The 18,904-nt window shown below is 33.3% G+C and overlaps 1 protein-coding gene across 1 annotated transcript in view; it reads right to left on the reverse strand.

The window, feature by feature from the left end:
* Positions 1 to 692: 692 nt before the first annotated feature.
* Positions 693 to 18,904, reverse strand: part of UBN2 (ubinuclein 2) — a 106,847-nt gene continuing 88,635 nt past the window's right edge. The window contains 3 exon segments of the mRNA XM_074267778.1: positions 693 to 6,248; positions 16,101 to 16,190; positions 16,849 to 17,080. Of these exon segments, the coding sequence (XP_074123879.1) occupies positions 6,199 to 6,248; positions 16,101 to 16,190; positions 16,849 to 17,080 (372 nt within the window). The 3' untranslated portion in view covers positions 693 to 6,198.

Below are 18,904 nucleotides of genomic sequence, written 5' to 3' on the forward strand. Positions count from 1 at the left end.
AATCAGATTATATAAGCATTTAAACTATTTTAGGGTTTCCCAAATCCATATCTACTTCCACAACTTTACAAAAAAAACTCTTCAGATACATCATACCACTTACTGTGCAATAAATCAATAAATGTATTTCAGCTCAAACATAAATATTTTTTTCTCACCAGGAATAAAGAGAGTATATTAAAATATCAAATTCGGGAATAGATTAGACTTTCATTGATTTTTCAAAATGCTATGATAATTTTTGATCCATGATGGGGGAACAGTTATTCAGCCTTACAAGAAAACAGTAACAATGCCTTGCATTTATGTAGGAATTTTAGAGAAACTAAAAATTATTTTGAAATATTAAAGTTTCATGATATCCCTGGGAGGTAGGTGAACATTATTATACCCAATTTTTTGATGGGTAATCTGAGGCACGAAGGTTAAATGATTTTCTCCTAAACACAAAAAACCAATGATAATGCTTATGACTGAACCCAGGAGACCTGATATCTGTTCTAACTATATAATGCTACCAGGAACTGTTCCTTTATTCCTCTCCTCACCCTTAGCTTCCCTCCCACCCCACCCCAAGTTAAAATTTTTTAAAAAAGAATTTACTGACTCTACATTAGAGAAGGAAAACACTGGATTCACAAATTAATTCATCTCAAACTTTCGACCCAAAATAATGAATTCCTTTATAAAAGTAAAGTGAACTTCTTTGTTTTTAATAGTTACATAGAAGAATTTTAGCTATGGGAACATATATGCTTCTTGAATCAAAAAACAACTTTACATAGTCCTGAATCAAGAGCAACATAAAGACTGCCTTCTCCCAACACCCCAAAAAGGATCCCCAAAGTCTTCTAAACATAGTTGGGGAGTTTCATTGTAATTGCAGTCTTCAGCATCTAAACCTTTCATAGTTGTAATTTTGTTATTTTTAATACATATGTAGCTACGTGGATTTTTTTAAACACTATTTTTTAGAAGAAAATTTAGGGTTCCCCCTTTATAATGCTTAGAAAAACACTCACTTCCCTCAGAGACTGTTAAGGTATAAAATCCCAAATCTAATTTATATTAGTTTTGCTTTACTCCATACTCAAATGTACCCAATGATTTTAATGTATATACCCTTGTTGTTCCAATACTTCAACAACTGGACATTACTCATAGCAAAATCTGAAGTGCCTAAATAACCTAATATATTTAGTAGTGGACAGTAAATATATTGTTTTTACTCCATTTGTGACAAGAACCCACATAGAATTGTCAAAAATAAACTTATGAATGTTCTTTTCCAAAGTATATTCACAAGCATCAACACAAAGCAGCAGTTATTACCATCTGGAAACATGATTCCCATATACCTATTTCTATTGATTACCCATTTCTTAAAAGCAAGAGTGTTGGAGGAGAATATTCAGAAAGGATGCAATGGTACAGTAGCTCCTAGTTTTTATAATATGTGTATGCATACACACACACACATATATATGCATATTATACATAATATCTTACACATATAGCCACATACATATTAGGAAAAGGAAAATTATTTCAACATGATGTCATCTTGGCAAATTTATGATTTCCTTCCCATATCCCTGACTATTCAGCCTGCACTTTAGGATCTCTGAGAACAGTTTCAAAAGGGAAAAAAAAAGAAAAGAAAAAAAAAAGGCACTTAACAAAGGACAAAGGCCTGAACAGAGCATATCTTAGAGGGGACAATAATAAGCATTTTGCAAGTGTAGAGACTGATTAAAATTCAACAACATTTTGCTTTTTTTTCTCCTTAAATTTTTATAAAATAAAAATTGCATATTAGTCATTTACCTACTGCATTTGTTTTCTGCTTCATTATTTAAAAAAAAAAAATAACAACAACAAGAAATAACAATAACAACAAAAAAAAAATCCTTGAGAATTAAGTGTTCCTATTAACAACTTCAGTTCCTCAGAAATTGGGGAGCTAAAGTATATAGGAAGACTTCTCAAGTTTGGTTTGACTACAAATTTTACTTAATTCTATTTCCATCTTTTAAAATAAGTTCAAAATCCAAACAATCAAAAATAGAATTGAGGGACCACTGTGCTTTCATGGTACACTCTCAAAATAAAACATCTCATTTCTATCCATGAGCAAAATTCTACTACGATCCCCTCTCCCAATTAAAGAACTGTAAACTAGATTAAAGTTTGCTAATACAGTCAAAGTTCATTTTACAAATGTAGCAGCAAATGTGATAGACAGTTGGAGTCCTAAAAGATGATCCCCAGGAATATACAGTTCTTTTAATAAATGGCAGTCTGAGATAATTATAGGATATCTCTATTTTAACTTCCGGAAAAGTGTCTTGTACCAAGTGGAGGTCCAAGGAGATATGATAATGGGTATAGGAAAGAGACTAAAGGTATCTGCCCCTCCCAAACCCTGGGTAGTAAACAAATATATCTGCTTTGGGGAAAAAAAGATCCTGGGTTAAAAGTCACTTCTAATAGATTTTTATTAAACAGATGTCAAACCCACAGCATTCATACTACTGATTCTGTTTCTCCCTTTACTTGATGATAGAATAAACCCCATCCAACTTCCCTTATTAAAAAAACAAACAAACAAACAAACAAACAAACCCATAAATTTGGGCTACTAACATCCATCACAGGGGTGGTAGGCATAGAAGAGTATATAAACATGATCATCTGACTTCCTGATCCTGAGAAAGGAATTAGGTAACTCAAGATTAACCTGGCTTCTTTCCCCCAGGTTTCATTGAAAAATCTTAATTTATTTTCTCTGGATCTCTCAAGTACATGAGAAGGCATTATTATAGGGTTATCTTTGACATTATTGCTTGAATTTATTTTGGAGGCTCTGAGTGAGCTTGACACTTTGCTCCCATACAGTCCCCAATCTAAAGCTCAGTGCTGTTCAGTCAAGAGACAGCTGTACTGGCTATTATTGCTTGTGAATACTGAGGATTCCTTTTTATGTACAATAACAGCTTATATATTATTGAAGGCCATTAAAAATATAAGACAGTTGAAAATAAGCAGTTTAGTCTTCCTGAAACAAGAATCCTGCTGAGTGGGATTCAGTTAAATGTGCTAACTCTCCTTTTGCATTAGGGCACTGCTTTTATTCTTACAGAAAAACACTCTTCCTTTCAAAGAAATGTGGAATCTACTAATGTCCTTTGAATATGTAACATATTCAAAAACTACAAAAATCAGATCCTTGTTTAAGTACAAAAGTACAGTATGACCTACAAGTCCTTATACACCAATGCTGAAAATAGTCAGATGAATCAAATATCTTTTCAAGTATGACACACTGTACAAATGTACAATGACAAGAATAACAGGGTGATTTTAACATTGTAATCTAAGTATAAAATGAATTTATCTATGGGCAGAAATTTAAAAGTATATATATCTAGGTGTGCACTGGCCTTCTAACTCATATTGTACAATATTTTAAAACGTGGGGAAATAGAACAGAGTATGGTATGGTTACTTATAATGGTTTTTTAAAAAAATCAAAGATCTGAAAAGAACCTTAAAGAGATTAAAGACTGAATACAATGAACCCTGAATGCTTATGAACCCTAAAAATAAGGATTCTTCAGATACTTCAATCCTTCAAATACTTCTGTTAGTGGATATGAAATAACATCTGGGAAAATAATTCATAATTCTATTGTCAGTCAGACACAGGGAAGTCAAAGAAATCAACATGGCATAATTTAACATTAGTTAATTCAGTAAGTATGAGTATTGAAGTGTTTCTACTATGAAATTTAAAGTGATGTTTTTTAGTATATCATGGCACAATTAACAGAAGTAGCAAGCTTACTAATACTCTGAAAGCCCTAACCTTCTTCACAGGTAGTTAATCTTAAAACAAAAATCTTGTACTATTTGTTCAAACAGATACAAATAGAGAAATTCTTTGAATTGATTTCATATATGCCACTAAATTTAGTGAATGCAAGCAAAATGCTGACAATACTAAAATGTATGAAATAGTGGAAAAATATCTCTACTATAAATTTAATTAAAACTTAATTCATATTAATTTAGTCCTAGATTCTCTGTCAGCAACTTCTTCCAAATTCTTCTAAAATGACTATTAGGATTGAGAAAACACTCCCATATGCATCATGGTAACCTAAATGCTTAGGTTTTACAGAAGTGAAACAAAGGCTTTATCAATGAGTCAATTTAAATTAATCTTTTCCCTAGATTATGATCAATCTCAGATATTCAGTTACTTGTTTAAAAAGAAGTTCTTTGTCACAATGTAAAGTCAATATGACTTTAAAATAAAAAAATCCAGGTACAAATGTGGCAATTTAATAGTTTTGTAGGCGATAAGAAACTTTATATAAAGGAAAATCAGGGTCTGGGTAAGCATATGCACTCTCGTAAACCTAAATGAACTATGTGATATGATTTCCCATGAATAAGAGATAGGAAATCTTTTTATCAGAAATCTAAAGCTCAATGAATGATTTTATTTTAGGTTACTCTGTCATTTATTATACAAATATATTGAATACAAAAGCCTTTACTCCTGAGCACAGCTAAAAAATATGAAAAACATGGCTTTTAAGAAAGCTAAACTTCAAGCAAAGAAAACAGAACAATGTTGTTTTTTAAAATTCAAACCAAAAACCAAAGTCAAATTAAACCAAACAAATCACACTTTCCTCCATGTGCCCACTCAAAATCCTCTGCCACTGGTGATGTATTTATATGGAAGTAGAGCCAGTGGAGGATTCTCAAATCTTCAGATTAACTCTCCTGTTAGAACTTCTAGCTATGAGACTTTAGGATCTTGACTGCTTCTAATTAATGACAATAAACTAGGCATTTAGGATTTTAGCAGGAGAGATGGGCTGTAAAAATCTTCACAAAAATTCCTTACTATACATAATGATACTAGAACTGATGTTCTCTTAGGTACCATGAATTAATTTTTTAATGCTGACTTATAACACTCAAAATATGACTGCCACACAAAATGGCTGCTGAAGAACCATTACATTATAAATACACTGATTACTGTCTAAATCAAAAGTTAATCTGAAGTACCACTATTCAAACAAAAAAAAATTAGTTAACTCTGTTAACTAATTGTGAATTTAGGTTAAAGAGAGTCACAAGTCATATTATTAGACTAGCAAAGACTGGGACTACACAGTGAAAACTCTGTCCCTGGGGGTTTCTCACCTTTTAGAAGAGAAAAATATAACAGTTAACTAAGTTTAAAAAAAAAAAAAAAAAAAAGTGGAAATTAAGAATTGACCAATAGCAGACAAATAAAATACCAGCCAAAATTCATTAAGTACCTGTGTCTAAGGGGAAAGTGACCCTTTGATAAAAGGGGAAAATCTTTACATTTGATCTGATAAGAGCAAGAGAGACTCCATTTTCTCATTATGTTTAAAAAAATCTGGATGATTTAATACTACCTATCACTGTGCTAAAATAAAATTTCTGGAGAGGATTATTATTATTATTCCTCTTTCCTGCAGCATCCTCAGTCCACTTTGTATACTGTTCTACATGAAAGGATTGCTACATGCTGGAGATCCTGCATCAGTAAAGAAGGTTCAAGTTTGATCAGGATTTTTGAGGATATAGTAGTAATTTACTATTGTGTATCAGACACTGGACATGTTAATGGGTTCTCTGTGGCAAATTTATTATTTGCTGCATAGGCCACTCAAGCAGATGTGATTATTATTCCTTTTAAGCTGGTCTAATTTCAGATATATTGGACTAAAATATTTTCTCTTATTATGAAATTATATCTGCACCCAGAGTGGTCAGGCCCCAATCCCCAGGATGGATGAAATTCACCCCAATCTATTCAAATTCCTTCTTCCTCCCCTGGGGAAAATCAAGTTTGTACTCTGTGGGTTTGACAACTGAATCACTTTAAAGCCAGTTAGAATTGTAACTTTGCCTTTCTGTAGAAGAGAACAAAGTCTCTAATTTTGCACAAAAGCCTTTCTTCCTCCTGCACCTGGCTTTGATCAAGTATTGTTTTTCTTTTCCTTTTCCTCCTCACCACAGTGCTTGGGACTAGAGAATGTAAACATTGACAGAAACAGCAGCCCTGTGACCACATAAGTACTTTCCCATCAGGTAGATCCCATCAGCCAATCAAGTGTTCCAACTCCTTTGCTAGCTGGAAAGTCATTGAGTTTTCCGTTGTAATTTAGTGTCCCCTTTACTTTGGCCTCCATCTGAGAAAGAAAAAAAACAATGGACCAGTGAGTAGAAAAAAAGATCTTAGAAGCACCCCCCCCAATTTTTTTTTTTTTTTTAAATTGCAGGCAAATATACTATGGTTATTTGTAACAGTTTATTTCTGCATTGGTGACTTATACCTTAAAACAGAATATTTAAAATAATTAAGATCAAAATAGTATAAAAACTGAAACATGAAGATAAAAAGACACCGAAGGATTCTTTCTATGTCAAATTGATGAATTTACATTTGAAGTTCAAATAATTCTAAACACGCCACTTACAGAGGCAGTTAGTTGGTAGCACATGGGTAGATAACTGGGCCTGGAGGGTCCTGAGATAAAATGTGGCCTCGGATATGACCCTGGGAAAGTTATTCAACCCATTTGCCTCAATTGAGTAAAATGGGAATAATGATGATGATGATGATGGTACCCACCTCTCAAGGTTGTTATAAGGATCAAATAAGATACTATCTATAAAATGTTTAGCAGAGTGTGTAGCACAAAGACAAGCTCCATATAAATGCTGATTTCCTTCTCTTCCCAGGATGGTAATGAAGGAATGTAATGAATTACAAAGCAGATGTTGGGCAAGCAATTTATTCTATTCATTTATTCATTCGTGATCATATTTAGTTTCTATTAATTTTATAATGTTGACACTGTAGTGATTTATAAGTTATAATGATGCTTAATAAATCTTTTATTTAACTGTGTGTAAACAAGATATATGAAGGATAAACTGAGGATAGCCTCTAAGAGAAGACATTAACATGAAGGAGGAATGGGAAAGGAGTCTTCCAGAGCATGGAACTTTAGGAGGGAGTTCAAGGAAGCCAAGAAGTAAAGATGAAGAGTGAAAGGCATCCCTGGCACTAAGGACAGCAAGGAGATGGCAGTGGTTATGTATGAGCAAGGGTCTCCAAATACTTGGAGAGAAAGATGTAAAGGCTTTAAAAGATAAGAGATTTTATATTTGATCCTACAGGTAATAGGGAGCTACTGAAGTTTAATTAGTTAGAGAGTGATATGGTCAGACATGTATTTTAGTAGATCAATTTGATAGCCAAGAGAAAGATGGATCAGAGTGAGGAGAAGCAGGGAGAACAAGAGCGGACTATTGAAATAGTTTGGGCATGAGGGAATGAGGGTCTGAAGAAGAGAAGAAACACATACCAATAATTAGGAAGGTAGAGATGCAAAGATTTGACTACTTGTTGGATTTGGGGGGAGGAGAGTAAGGAATAGGACTTTGTAAGCTAGGCTGTAAGTCTGGGTTAACTGGAAAGATGATGGTGCCTTAGACAGTAACAGGAAGCTAGAAAGAGGTAAGGTCTTAGTGGGGGAAAACATAATGAGTTCAGTTTTAAAGATGCTGAATTTAAGCTATTTTCTGGACATTCAAGGTGTATACAAGTAGGCAGCTGGAGATGGAAGACTGGAGGCCAAGAGAGGGAGATTTGAGAGTCTTCTACATAGAGATGGGGGCTAATCAGATGAAGTGAAAGAAGAACTAAGCAGGTAGAGATTCTATTAGGTTAGTTTTGTACCAAAGGGAATGAAGATGCTAAGAAAGGAAGTTTGAGAGAGGGCAAAAGGAAGGACAGTCGTCCTTAATGGAAAAATACAAGTGAAGATTGTCAGGTATATGACACAGTAAAAAGGGAAAGGAATAAGAATTCATTTATATTGTGCTTTTTAAGTGACAGGCACTGTGTTATGCACTTTTAACCAATATTTCATTTCATCCCCTGGAAGATAGATAGGTGCTGTTATTCACCTCCATTCCATAGCAGAGGAAAATGAGATATACAGAGGTTAAATGACTTGCACTAAGGTCACTAAGGTTAGTGTTTGTGGCCAAATTTGAATTAAAGTCTTTCTGACTCTAGTCCCAAGCGCTCTAACTATTGTGCCACTAGCTGCCTTGGAAATAAAAGCAAAAATAAGACAAATTATTTTACTATGACAGTGTAATAATCAAGTGTTTCCTTATTTCTAGGGAAAAGTTATTAGTATAACAAGGAAGAATTAATTACTTATCAAGTTTGTATGTGAAATATAGTGCTGGGAGACAATCACTATTCTATATGTTTTTTGAAATCACAAAGAGAAAGCAATACTATAAAACTGTGTGCATTTAATCTACATATTAAGTGTAAAAATCATAGAATAATAAGGGACTTTTCAAATGTATTCCATTTAGGCAGTTTTTAGTGTGTTGTATAAAGAAACTTTATGTTTTATCAGACAAAATACTCAGTAGATTGTAAGAGACTTTTGGCTTTTAAAAGGGTTTTAAAATTAAAATTTGAAGAAAACCTTTAAACTCCAAAATGTAGACTTATTATTATAATTATTCTTATTGCTAGCATTTATGTAGTACTTTAAAGTTAGGGAAGCACATTGAATAGATAATCTAATATGATTCTCTTTTTAAAAATGAGAACACCAAGGCTGAAAAAGTCAGGCAACTTTGTCATGTTAGAAAAGAAAAATCAGAAAAAGGGGGAAAATAATAAGAAAGAAAAAGCAAACAATAAAAAATAAGGTGAAAATACTGTTGTGATCCATATTCAATTCCCATAATCCTCACATTAGGTGCAGATGGCTCTCTCCATCCCAAGTCTATTGGGAATTGGCCTGAATCACCTTATTGCTGAAAAGAGCCACATCCATCACAGTTGATCACTACATAATCTTATTGTTGCTTTGTACAATGTTCTCATCATCAATTCATGTAAGTCTTTCCAGACTTTTCTGAAATCATTCTGCTGATCGTTTCTTACAGAACAATAATTATATTCCATAATATTCATATTCCATAACTTATTCAGCCATCCCCCAACTGATGGGCATTCACTCAGTTTCCAGTTTCTTGCCACTACAAAAAGGCCTGCCACAAACATTTTTGCACATGTGGATCCTTTTCCCTTTTTTGATTCCTTTAGGATAGGCCCAGCAGAGACACTGTGAACTCAAATTTTCATTATTCCATAAGTCTAATATTATCCACTGTAGCACCTACCTACCCTAAAAAAAAAAAAAAAAAAAAAAAAAAAAAAAAAAAAAAAAAAAAAAATCAACCACCCCAATTTTCCTATTGTTTCCCCGGGAGATTGGTGTTATTTAGAGAAGATGACTCATTTCTAAATTTCTGAACCTAAATCAGATAATCATAAGTAATTCTGACTTAGACCATTCTTAGTCATTTTTAATATTCATTAAACGTCACCTTTATCAGGTGGCATTGATATGTCCTATTATTCTAGGCAGTTAAGTTATATTTGTGAGAATACAGCTTTCCCAAGATGTTTTTGATGTAAGATGATTCAACACAAATCCAAAAGCCTTTAATCTGCTAAATCTGGGAAGACAATAAAATAAAGATTGCCTCCATTTTTATTTCAGTGGGGTTACTTGTTTCAGAGGAGAGCAGTTTCATCATAGATTCCATCTATATTGAAATTAATGTTACACTGATTCCAAGGCAGATTTCAAGCAGAGTCAGAGAGGGTAATGAAACCTCAGTCTGGGTCTGAGATTAAAAGTTCATCTGAGATGACTCTATGCAGATGCTTTCTAACCATTCCTCCACAAATTAGCAGGACGTACTTAAGGGCTAGGTATTTTGAATGCAGAAGTCGATCAAGTTATAAAATTTTAAAATTAAATTAGTTGGGTCAAATATATGCTAATATATTACACAGTCACAAGGAATAAAATAAATGCTTTTAAAACTACAAGATTATACTACATATTATTACATTATATCACATATATTAAAAATGACCATTTTAAATTGTAAGATTATATGTATTATGCTGGGGAGGGCAGCAAGGGAGAAGCTGGGGAGAGAATTATCTCCACAACAATATTATCTTAACTTGAAGGAAAAGGAGGTTTGCTGGCTCCATGGCTTCCCATGAAGGCACATGAGAATGGTCTAACATTTCTTCTAATGGTCAAGGATGTCTACATTTTGAAATGGTGGATCACATTATCAGAAATGTTTATGTGTTTAGGACATACATATTTTATTATATACTTAATTGCACTGATTTTACTTACTAATTGATCCAAATCTCCTAGGATGATATTTAGTAGAAATGATATTTACACAACATTAGCAGGAAGAAGCTTATTAGGTTTACCCCCCCCCTCTCCTTGCTCAGGCAATTGGGGTTAAGTAACTTGCACTAGGATCATACAGCTGGGAAATGTTAAGTGTCTGAGGCTTCATTTGAACTCAGGTCCTTCTGACTTCAGGGCTGGTGCTCTATCCACTGAGTTATCTTATTGCCTCTCTTACTAGGTTTATTCATCCACAAGGTTGGATGCATTAATTAGATCTCAAAAATAATTTTAAAAGAAGTTGAAGGTTCACACATAAAAAAGCATTTGTAATTCAGTTGAGTACAAAATGAATAAAATTTCAAAAACTTAGACATTATAGAAAACATGTTAAAATTGTGGCTTTGTTTCAATGTGTTTCCTTGTTCAGCTAAGCAAAGAAATTATCATTATGAAAGAGCTGTTTCAATAACAACTTACATAAAAATATTTAAAAGGACTCAAAGAATAATTACTGTAAAATGTCTCAATAATTTCCCTTCCTTAAAAATTTCAGGCAAGTAGCTTCCTGGAATCAGGCCTAGGGCCCTAATCTTTAGTTTGATTTAACATTTAGGAAATGATAAAGACTCTAGGGTGAATTGGGGCAGTTCTTTGTGGGGTCTAGGGAGATGGCAAGGCAGGAAGAAGTAATTGCTCTAGAAAATCCACTGTTTAGAAACTGACTTTTCCTTAATATAGCAAGGCAACATTTATAAAGAGATTTCCATAAGATCTTAGGAAAAGAGTAAATCTCCATAGTATTTGATATTGTTCTTGAAATGTCAGATACAGCAGTAAGAAAAGGAAATTTAGGGAATTATTTATTTCTCTAGGTAATATATGTTGGTTGATACCAATGGTATCTAAGTCAAATAAACACATTTTAAAATTATTTTTAATATCTTATTAACTCATCAAAACTTTGTGGATTAATAGATGCTAATTTTGTTATACAAATGAATACTTACAGGCTGCATACTGATCTGGAAAACCCAAAATTACCTATGTTATACTACAAATCCACAATCAGACTTTTGGGCCTAGAGTTTAAACTTCAGATTTTAAAGTACTACAAATTTACCAAAAAATTAATAAAAACAACTTTAGCAAAGTAATATGATACAAAACAAATCCACAAAATTATCAGGACTTCTATACATTATTAACAAAATAAACATATAAAAATACCATTCAAAATTAATACAGAATATATACATATACACACATATTACATATATAGACACATTTTGGAATAATATGAATATAAAAACAAAATATTTTTTCTTTAAGATGATTTTTAAAATTTTTTATTCTGAATATAAACACCAAAAATGGGCAATTAAATATACATAAAACAAACAAAAAAAGGATTCTATATGAAATAGAAGCTAAATAATTATGTGTGGCTTATTTCTTTTTAATGTAAAAAATAATTTAAATCTATATTTCTTTTTCCTCCAGTTTTTAGTTTTTAATTGTTATTTTCTGGTTTTTATATCACCACAGTATCCTGTGTCCCTCCCTGTCCATAGAGACATCCTGTATTGTATTTTTTTAAGGAGGGGAAAAAAAAAAGCATTTGTTTTCAATTTCTAGCTATCACAAAAAATGTTGACATAAATATCTTGGAGTCTGTAGGTCTTTTCTTATTAATGATTTCCTTGGGCTATACACTCCATAACTGGAATCCAAGAACCTGGAGTTTCAAAATTATCCGGTTTGCCCTTTTTTTCTGATCTTCCTTTTGTTACTTCCTCTAACAAAAGCAAAAACTTCAATGATCCTTTAAAAATATCCTTCCTTCTTCCCTTTTCTTTTTTTACAATCCTAATCCTATTCCTATCTCCTACTGGGGGGAAAAAAAAAAAAAAGACCTTATAACACACATAATCAAGTGGACAATTCCCAATTGTCCACATTTCAAAATGTGTGTTTGATTTCGTATGTCAAGTTCATCACTTCTCTTACTAAGAAATGGGTAGCATTCCTCATTATATGTCCTCCAGAACTGTGGCTGATCATTTGTTGTTCATTTGTTTCAGTTGGATTTGCCTCTTCATGTCCCTTATTTGGGGTTTGCTAGGCAAAGATTTTCAAAGTAGCTTTTCTTTAGAATGTTGTAACTGTATAAATTGTCATCCTACTTCTGATTACTTTTCCCTCTGACAATTCATACAAGTCTTCTTTGGCTTCTCTGAAACCATACATTCCTTCATTTCTTTTTTTATTATTTCTTTAATATTTTTCTTAATTTACTTTCATTCCTTCATTTTTTAAAGCACAACAATACAGTTGTTGTATTACATTCATATAATGTATATGTATGTACATATTATGTATGTATATGTATGTATTTACATTCATAACCACTGGTTCAGTCATTTCCTAAGATTGGCACTCCTACCTAACTCTATCTTGCTTAAGTTTTCAGTTCTTTGTTACTACAAAAAGAGATGCTCTAAATTAGTTTGCATATATTGGTCTCCCTTGTTGCATTAGTGCAGATGAGGTAGCAAACATAAAAACCAAAATGTGACTGAGAATTATTTAAAAATAAACAAAATTACAATAAAATAGGCAATATTAATATGCAGTTTTCTATGTCAATATACAAAATTTTTTCACATGGTTTAGTGGCCCCCATTTCTATCCTGAATTTGACACCATTGCATCAGCTTGCCTGTCCTCCTTCAGCTCTTCGAACATTTTTAATTTTCCTTTTTGTCATGTTTGCCAACCAATGAGTGTGAAGTATCTCACAGTTGCTACAATTTGCATTTCTCTAATTAATGATATTTTGGATTCAATTAATTCAATTAACATCAAATTATTAATAGTTTGGATTTCTTCTTGAGAAATAGTTTTGTCATAATTGTTGACCATCTATCTTTGGGGAAGGAATCTCATATATTTGAATCATTTCTTTATAAATGTTAGGGTAGAAATTTTGTTGCACAGATTTTTTTTTTTCCTAGTTAATGGTTTCCCTTCAAGTTCTAATTGCAATGATTTTCAGTACTTGAGCATTTTTCAATGCCAAACAACAAAACTATTTTATTTTCTGTGATCCTTTTTGTCCCTTTTTGGTCATAAACTATTTCCCTTTACACACGTGAAAAGTTTCTTTTTTTATTTTTCTCTAATTTCTTTATAATAGGTCTGATCTTTTATATGCAAGTCATCTATCTATTTGATATATACGGTATGAGATGTTAGTTAAACATAACTTCTTCCACACTATGTTGTAGCTTTCCCAGTAGAAAAGAGAGACTACCTATAATTATTGTTTATATCTTTTGATTTGTGGAATATAACACTATTATGTTCAATGTATTTCTAAACCTTGTGTTAATTTATTTATTCCACTGATCAGCTACCAAATGGTTACTTTGTGATTACTCTTTTTAATAGTTTGAGATCTGGTACTGCTAGGTCCCCTTCTTCTTGCTTTGAGATTTTTGATCACTGCCTGCAGATGAATTCAGTTTTTCTTTTCCCCAACTCTATAAAATAATCCTTTGATAATTTGATTGGCATGGTACTAAAGAAACAAGTTAATTTATATAGACTAATTTTTATTATATTACCTTAGCTTGCTCATGAGAAACTAATATTTCACTAATTATTCTCTCTCTCTCTTCCTCTCCCTCTCTCTTTCCCTCTCATTTTAAATGAATCATTCCCCAGGAGATGAATGGTTAAAGGACATGAAGCAATTCTCAAAGCAAGGAATCATCCAAACTCTCAACAATCACAAGAAAAAGTACTTTAGAACATTAATAATTTAAATGCAAATTAAAGCAACTCTGAGATTCTATATTATATCCATTAGATTAGCATAGATTAGCAAAGATGACAAAAAAGGACATGGCAATTGTTGGAGGGGCTGTAGGAAGACATGCATAATAGTGCACTGCTAATGGATCTGTGAATTGGTCAAATCATTTGGAAAGCAATTTGGAACTATACTGTAAATGTCACTAAAATATCATCTTTGATCCAATGTTGGATACTACTAGTAGACATATACATAAATTCAAGACAGAAGGAAAGGTCCCCTTTATATAAAAATGGCACTTTTTATGATAGCTAGCAAAGAACTGTAAGTAAAATGGGTGCCCACCAACAGATGATTTATGGATGTAATAAAATATTATTGTGAATGAGAAATAACACTATTTTAGAGAATCCTGGGGAATTCTGTGTAAATTTATGCAGAAGAACCATTTGTATGAAATTATGAGAAAAACCAATAGAACTATTCTATAAAATGACAGTCAATGAAAAAAGAAACAATTCTCAAAGACTAAAGAACTATTATTAATGCATTGAATAATAAGAACTCCAAAAAGTGGTGAAGAAGCATGACTCCCACCTCTCAGTACAAACATAATTAACTACAGGAACAGAATGACACATTTTCAATCATGACCAAATACAACATAAATTTGCTTTACTTGATTATACTTATGCATTACAAGGAAGAGTTTTTTTTTATCTTAGTTTAGAAAATGGATAGGCACAGGGCAACTAGGTGGTGCAGAGAGCACTGGTCCTAGAGTTAGGAGGACCTGAGTTCAAATCCAACCCCTGATATCTGACACCCATTAGCTGTGTGACCCTGAGCAAATCCCTTAACCCTGAATGCCTCACAAAAAAATAAAATAAGGTACAATGTCCACAAGCAATTAAAATATAATCTATTTTCTCAGAAACATGAAGCAATAGAAAAATATTATACATTGAGTATGGAAGAGGGAGAATTACTGACCAGAACCAAAATCCAGTCCTTTGGAAAATAACCTCCCTCCCTTCCCCCGTCAAGACTGGAGGAGCAAAGGAACTAATGGATAAGGAACTTCTACAGCTTTGGGAGTCAAAAACTTATTTACATCTAAGTTTTTGTTGTTGTATTTACATCTAAAACAACAACAGCAGCTACTACAAATAATGTTACCACTATTAACCTTTTTATATTTGTTCTTTGCCTTAATGTTTTGATATAGGTAGGGCAAGACTTCTTAACTGGGTCCATAGATATATTTCAGGGGTCAAGAACAGAAAAAAATAAATCTTTATTTTCATTAACCTCTAACTGAAATTTTGCATTTCCTTCAGGTATTTAAACAAATGATTCTGAGGGGTTGATGTTTTGTCAGATTGCTGCTAAAGTGGTTCATGACAGAAAAAAACTGGTAAAAGCAACTGAACTAAATGGATTATTGATTTTATGGCTCTTTTTATTTATGTGGCTAACTCCTGAGAACAATTAGGATGTTATCAATGTATTGAAGGACAAGAAAATAAGATAGTAGGTAATTCATAGCCATGAACAGTGCTCTGATAATCACAAAGTAAAGACATCTGGAAGAAGGCCAGTTGCCCACATATTAGGCAGATTCTTATAGGAGGATATGGACAAGGATCCTATAAGATGAGAAGGCAAGGATAGGCAGCAATGGATTGAACAAAAGAATCTTAACTAGAAATTTCTTCAAGTGACCGAGAAGATGGAAGATGTCTTGGCAACAACAACGCACAAATTAGATGACAAGTCCAACTGTAGGTCCAGTTTTGCATTCCTCAGAGACTCACTAAAGCCTTTCTTAGAATTCTTAATGAGGCAGGTGTACCACCAAAAAAGGGGTTTGAGTAAGAAAAGTGTTTCTTGAGTGCTGTAGGTACTTTAAATTTCAAATACACAAGATCAAGAAATATACTAAATCTTACCATTGTAAGCTTGCTGTAGGTGACTAGGCAGAGGTGAGTGAGAAAGTGATGTTGAATGCTGAGCTCCTGGCTGTAAACCCTTCAGCATATCTAAAAGAAAAAATATGCAATACTGATAGTCCGTCCAGGCTTTAGCTTTAAAAAATTTTTGTTCAAAAAGTTAAAATGTACAAACTAGATTTATGTGGGAAAGAATAAGAAACTCACTGAATGCCATATTAGGTACCTATATAAGGCAATCAAGGACTTCATAATTTAGGCAGGCCACAATCCTTTATTTCAAGGAAATTCCAAAAATGCAAGAAATTAGGTTCTTCTACCTCTTATCCTGACTGGGGTGTTAGTGAACTGAAAGTCATACAGATGTAATAAAATATTATATTGAATAAGAAATGACACTATTTTAGAGAATCCTGTAACGTCTGTGAAAATTTATGCAAAAGAACCATTTGTATGAAATTATGAAAAAAACCAAGAGAACTTTTTTATAAAATGACTAAGTCACTGTGTAAAGAAACAACAAAGAACTATGATCAGTGCAATGAATAATAAGTTTTATAAAATTTTGTTAAGGAAAACATTATAGAATTCATTACACTTCTGCTCCTTTATATATGTAATTGAAATACAGAAGGTCTTCTTTTAAAATATTTCATAACTGTCACTAATTAGATCCAATTATATGAATTAGCGGGGTTTAGTGCTCTTTCAAATTAAATTGCAAAATAATTGAATAACCAAAACTTACTCTGAGTTAGGCTATGGTGGAAAGCGGCTGAGGTAGATCCCGAGGTGGTTGTCACTCCAGCTGTGTCAGTTCCAAAGCTAAGCAGCTCCAAAGGAAACTGAAAGGGCATGGTGACAGGAACCAGGCCCCCCAGCATCCCAAAAGGAGCCACATTTTGATTTGTTACAGACAGTGGTGATGTCATGAGAGTGAGAGGCGAGGCATTAGCCAATAAGGATGCACCTGCTGTGGACTGTGCAGAAACCATATGTCAAAAAAAAATTTTTTAAATCCTTAGCTGACATATTTAACATCCCGACAGAACCAAAATTGCATATTTAACAATTTCTCTAATAGTAGCAATTCACAGACACAAATAACTCTATGACAAGAGCTGAATTAATAGGCACCTACTTTAGGATTGCCAAATTCTGAAAATTAGTACACTTTATTTGTAACTCTGGATAATTACAAATTAAAATTTCCCCAATATATTTTCCTAGGGGTAAGAGATTTTGTCCTTTGTTTTAAAAATTAAATAGGTATAAGAAAATAAAAGCTTCAAAAATACGTATGTATTAAAATATTTAACCACAACTGCTAACACCAATAACTAAACATGAGCAAAATTCAAGAGCAGAAAAAAACATTAAAGAACTATGGGAGACAGGAACCATGCATGCATGGTGTGTTTCTACGTAAAAGTAATATTATTCATGCTTCTCTTTCACACTGAGGCCAACCAGAAAGTAGTTTACCATATATGACTATAAAATATAGACAGTAAAGTAATGGATTTGTAACTAGTTAAATAACCATACCCAAAGAGTAATGATTAATGGACCAAGGTCAACCTGGAGGGAGCTGGCTGGAGTGAGCTGGCCACAGGGTTCTGTCCTCAGCCCTGTTCTGTTCAACATTCAGAGATGTAGTAGAGGTGATTCCTGCATTGGGTGGGAAGTTGGAGTGGATGACCCACAAGGTCCCTTCCAACTCTGGGATTCTAACATTTTCATGTGAGAACTAGAGAATCAGTCTTATTAATTTTACATTGCTCTATGATTCACATATTTGGGCTGTGTCCATCACATCCCCTGAGATCCCCATCCCTAGGAATATACCACTCAAACCAAGAGTAAACACCAAATCAAGAGTAATGCACCAAAGTGCATTAAGACTCAAATAATACCAAGGAGACATGCTTAGGAAATGAAATGTCTGGTTAGATCTACCTTGCATTTGAAGGCCTCTGAACATGATAAAACATGGTAAAACACAGACTCATGGCCTCCTCTTAACCTGCTGTGCCTTTACTCTGAATCTCCAGTGTGATTTTGACAGAAAAAGAGCAGTCTTCTTTCCTCTTTTTTGCATGATATCCTCATTTGTCTGTCTGTCCTCACCCCCTCCCCCATGGATATCAACTGCAGGAAAAATTAAGAATATCCTCCACCCTATTTGAAAGTCAGAAAATATCAGACCCTTGGGATTTCAATAGAGCTTTCAGAGTTAAGGAAAGGTTAACATAGATGAAGCACACTCACTTTTCTTGCGATTTTCTTACATCCATTGAATTACTAAAGCAACTCCTTTACTTAAATGCAAAATACGGAAACTACACTTTCCTGTAGGATTTTACCATCCCTGCCTCCCTCTCGTGCCTACTTCTCTATTCTGATACTGAGTTGCAGAGCAATAGGACCAAAGGAAAAGTACTGCCCAAACCAGACAAATTCTTTGGGAAAGGGGATTTCTGGGAACCCCATCAATGCTCTCCACAGTTGCTCTACTCTTCTCCACTACTAGTAATACAAAGGAGGCAAAATCAGTTGTTGATGGACTTTGAAGTCCATCATTCTAAGAACTAGGGAAGCAGGCTCAAACAAGAAGAAGGACCTGCTTCCCTTATCTTGTAATACCAAAAGTTAAGTCGGGTTCCTAAAGTTTGTGTGCCAAAAAGTGGGTGAGCTATCTGCTACAGCTTCTGATGCTGTCACGCAGACAAAGTGTCCTAAAGAATGTGATACTAGGAAACACTTGGGTTTTATGCAAGCCATATCTGCATTGAAGAAAGAGA

This window comes from Sminthopsis crassicaudata, chromosome 5 (genome assembly GCF_048593235.1).
Source record: "Sminthopsis crassicaudata isolate SCR6 chromosome 5, ASM4859323v1, whole genome shotgun sequence".
NCBI classification, from domain to species: domain Eukaryota; kingdom Metazoa; phylum Chordata; class Mammalia; order Dasyuromorphia; family Dasyuridae; genus Sminthopsis; species Sminthopsis crassicaudata.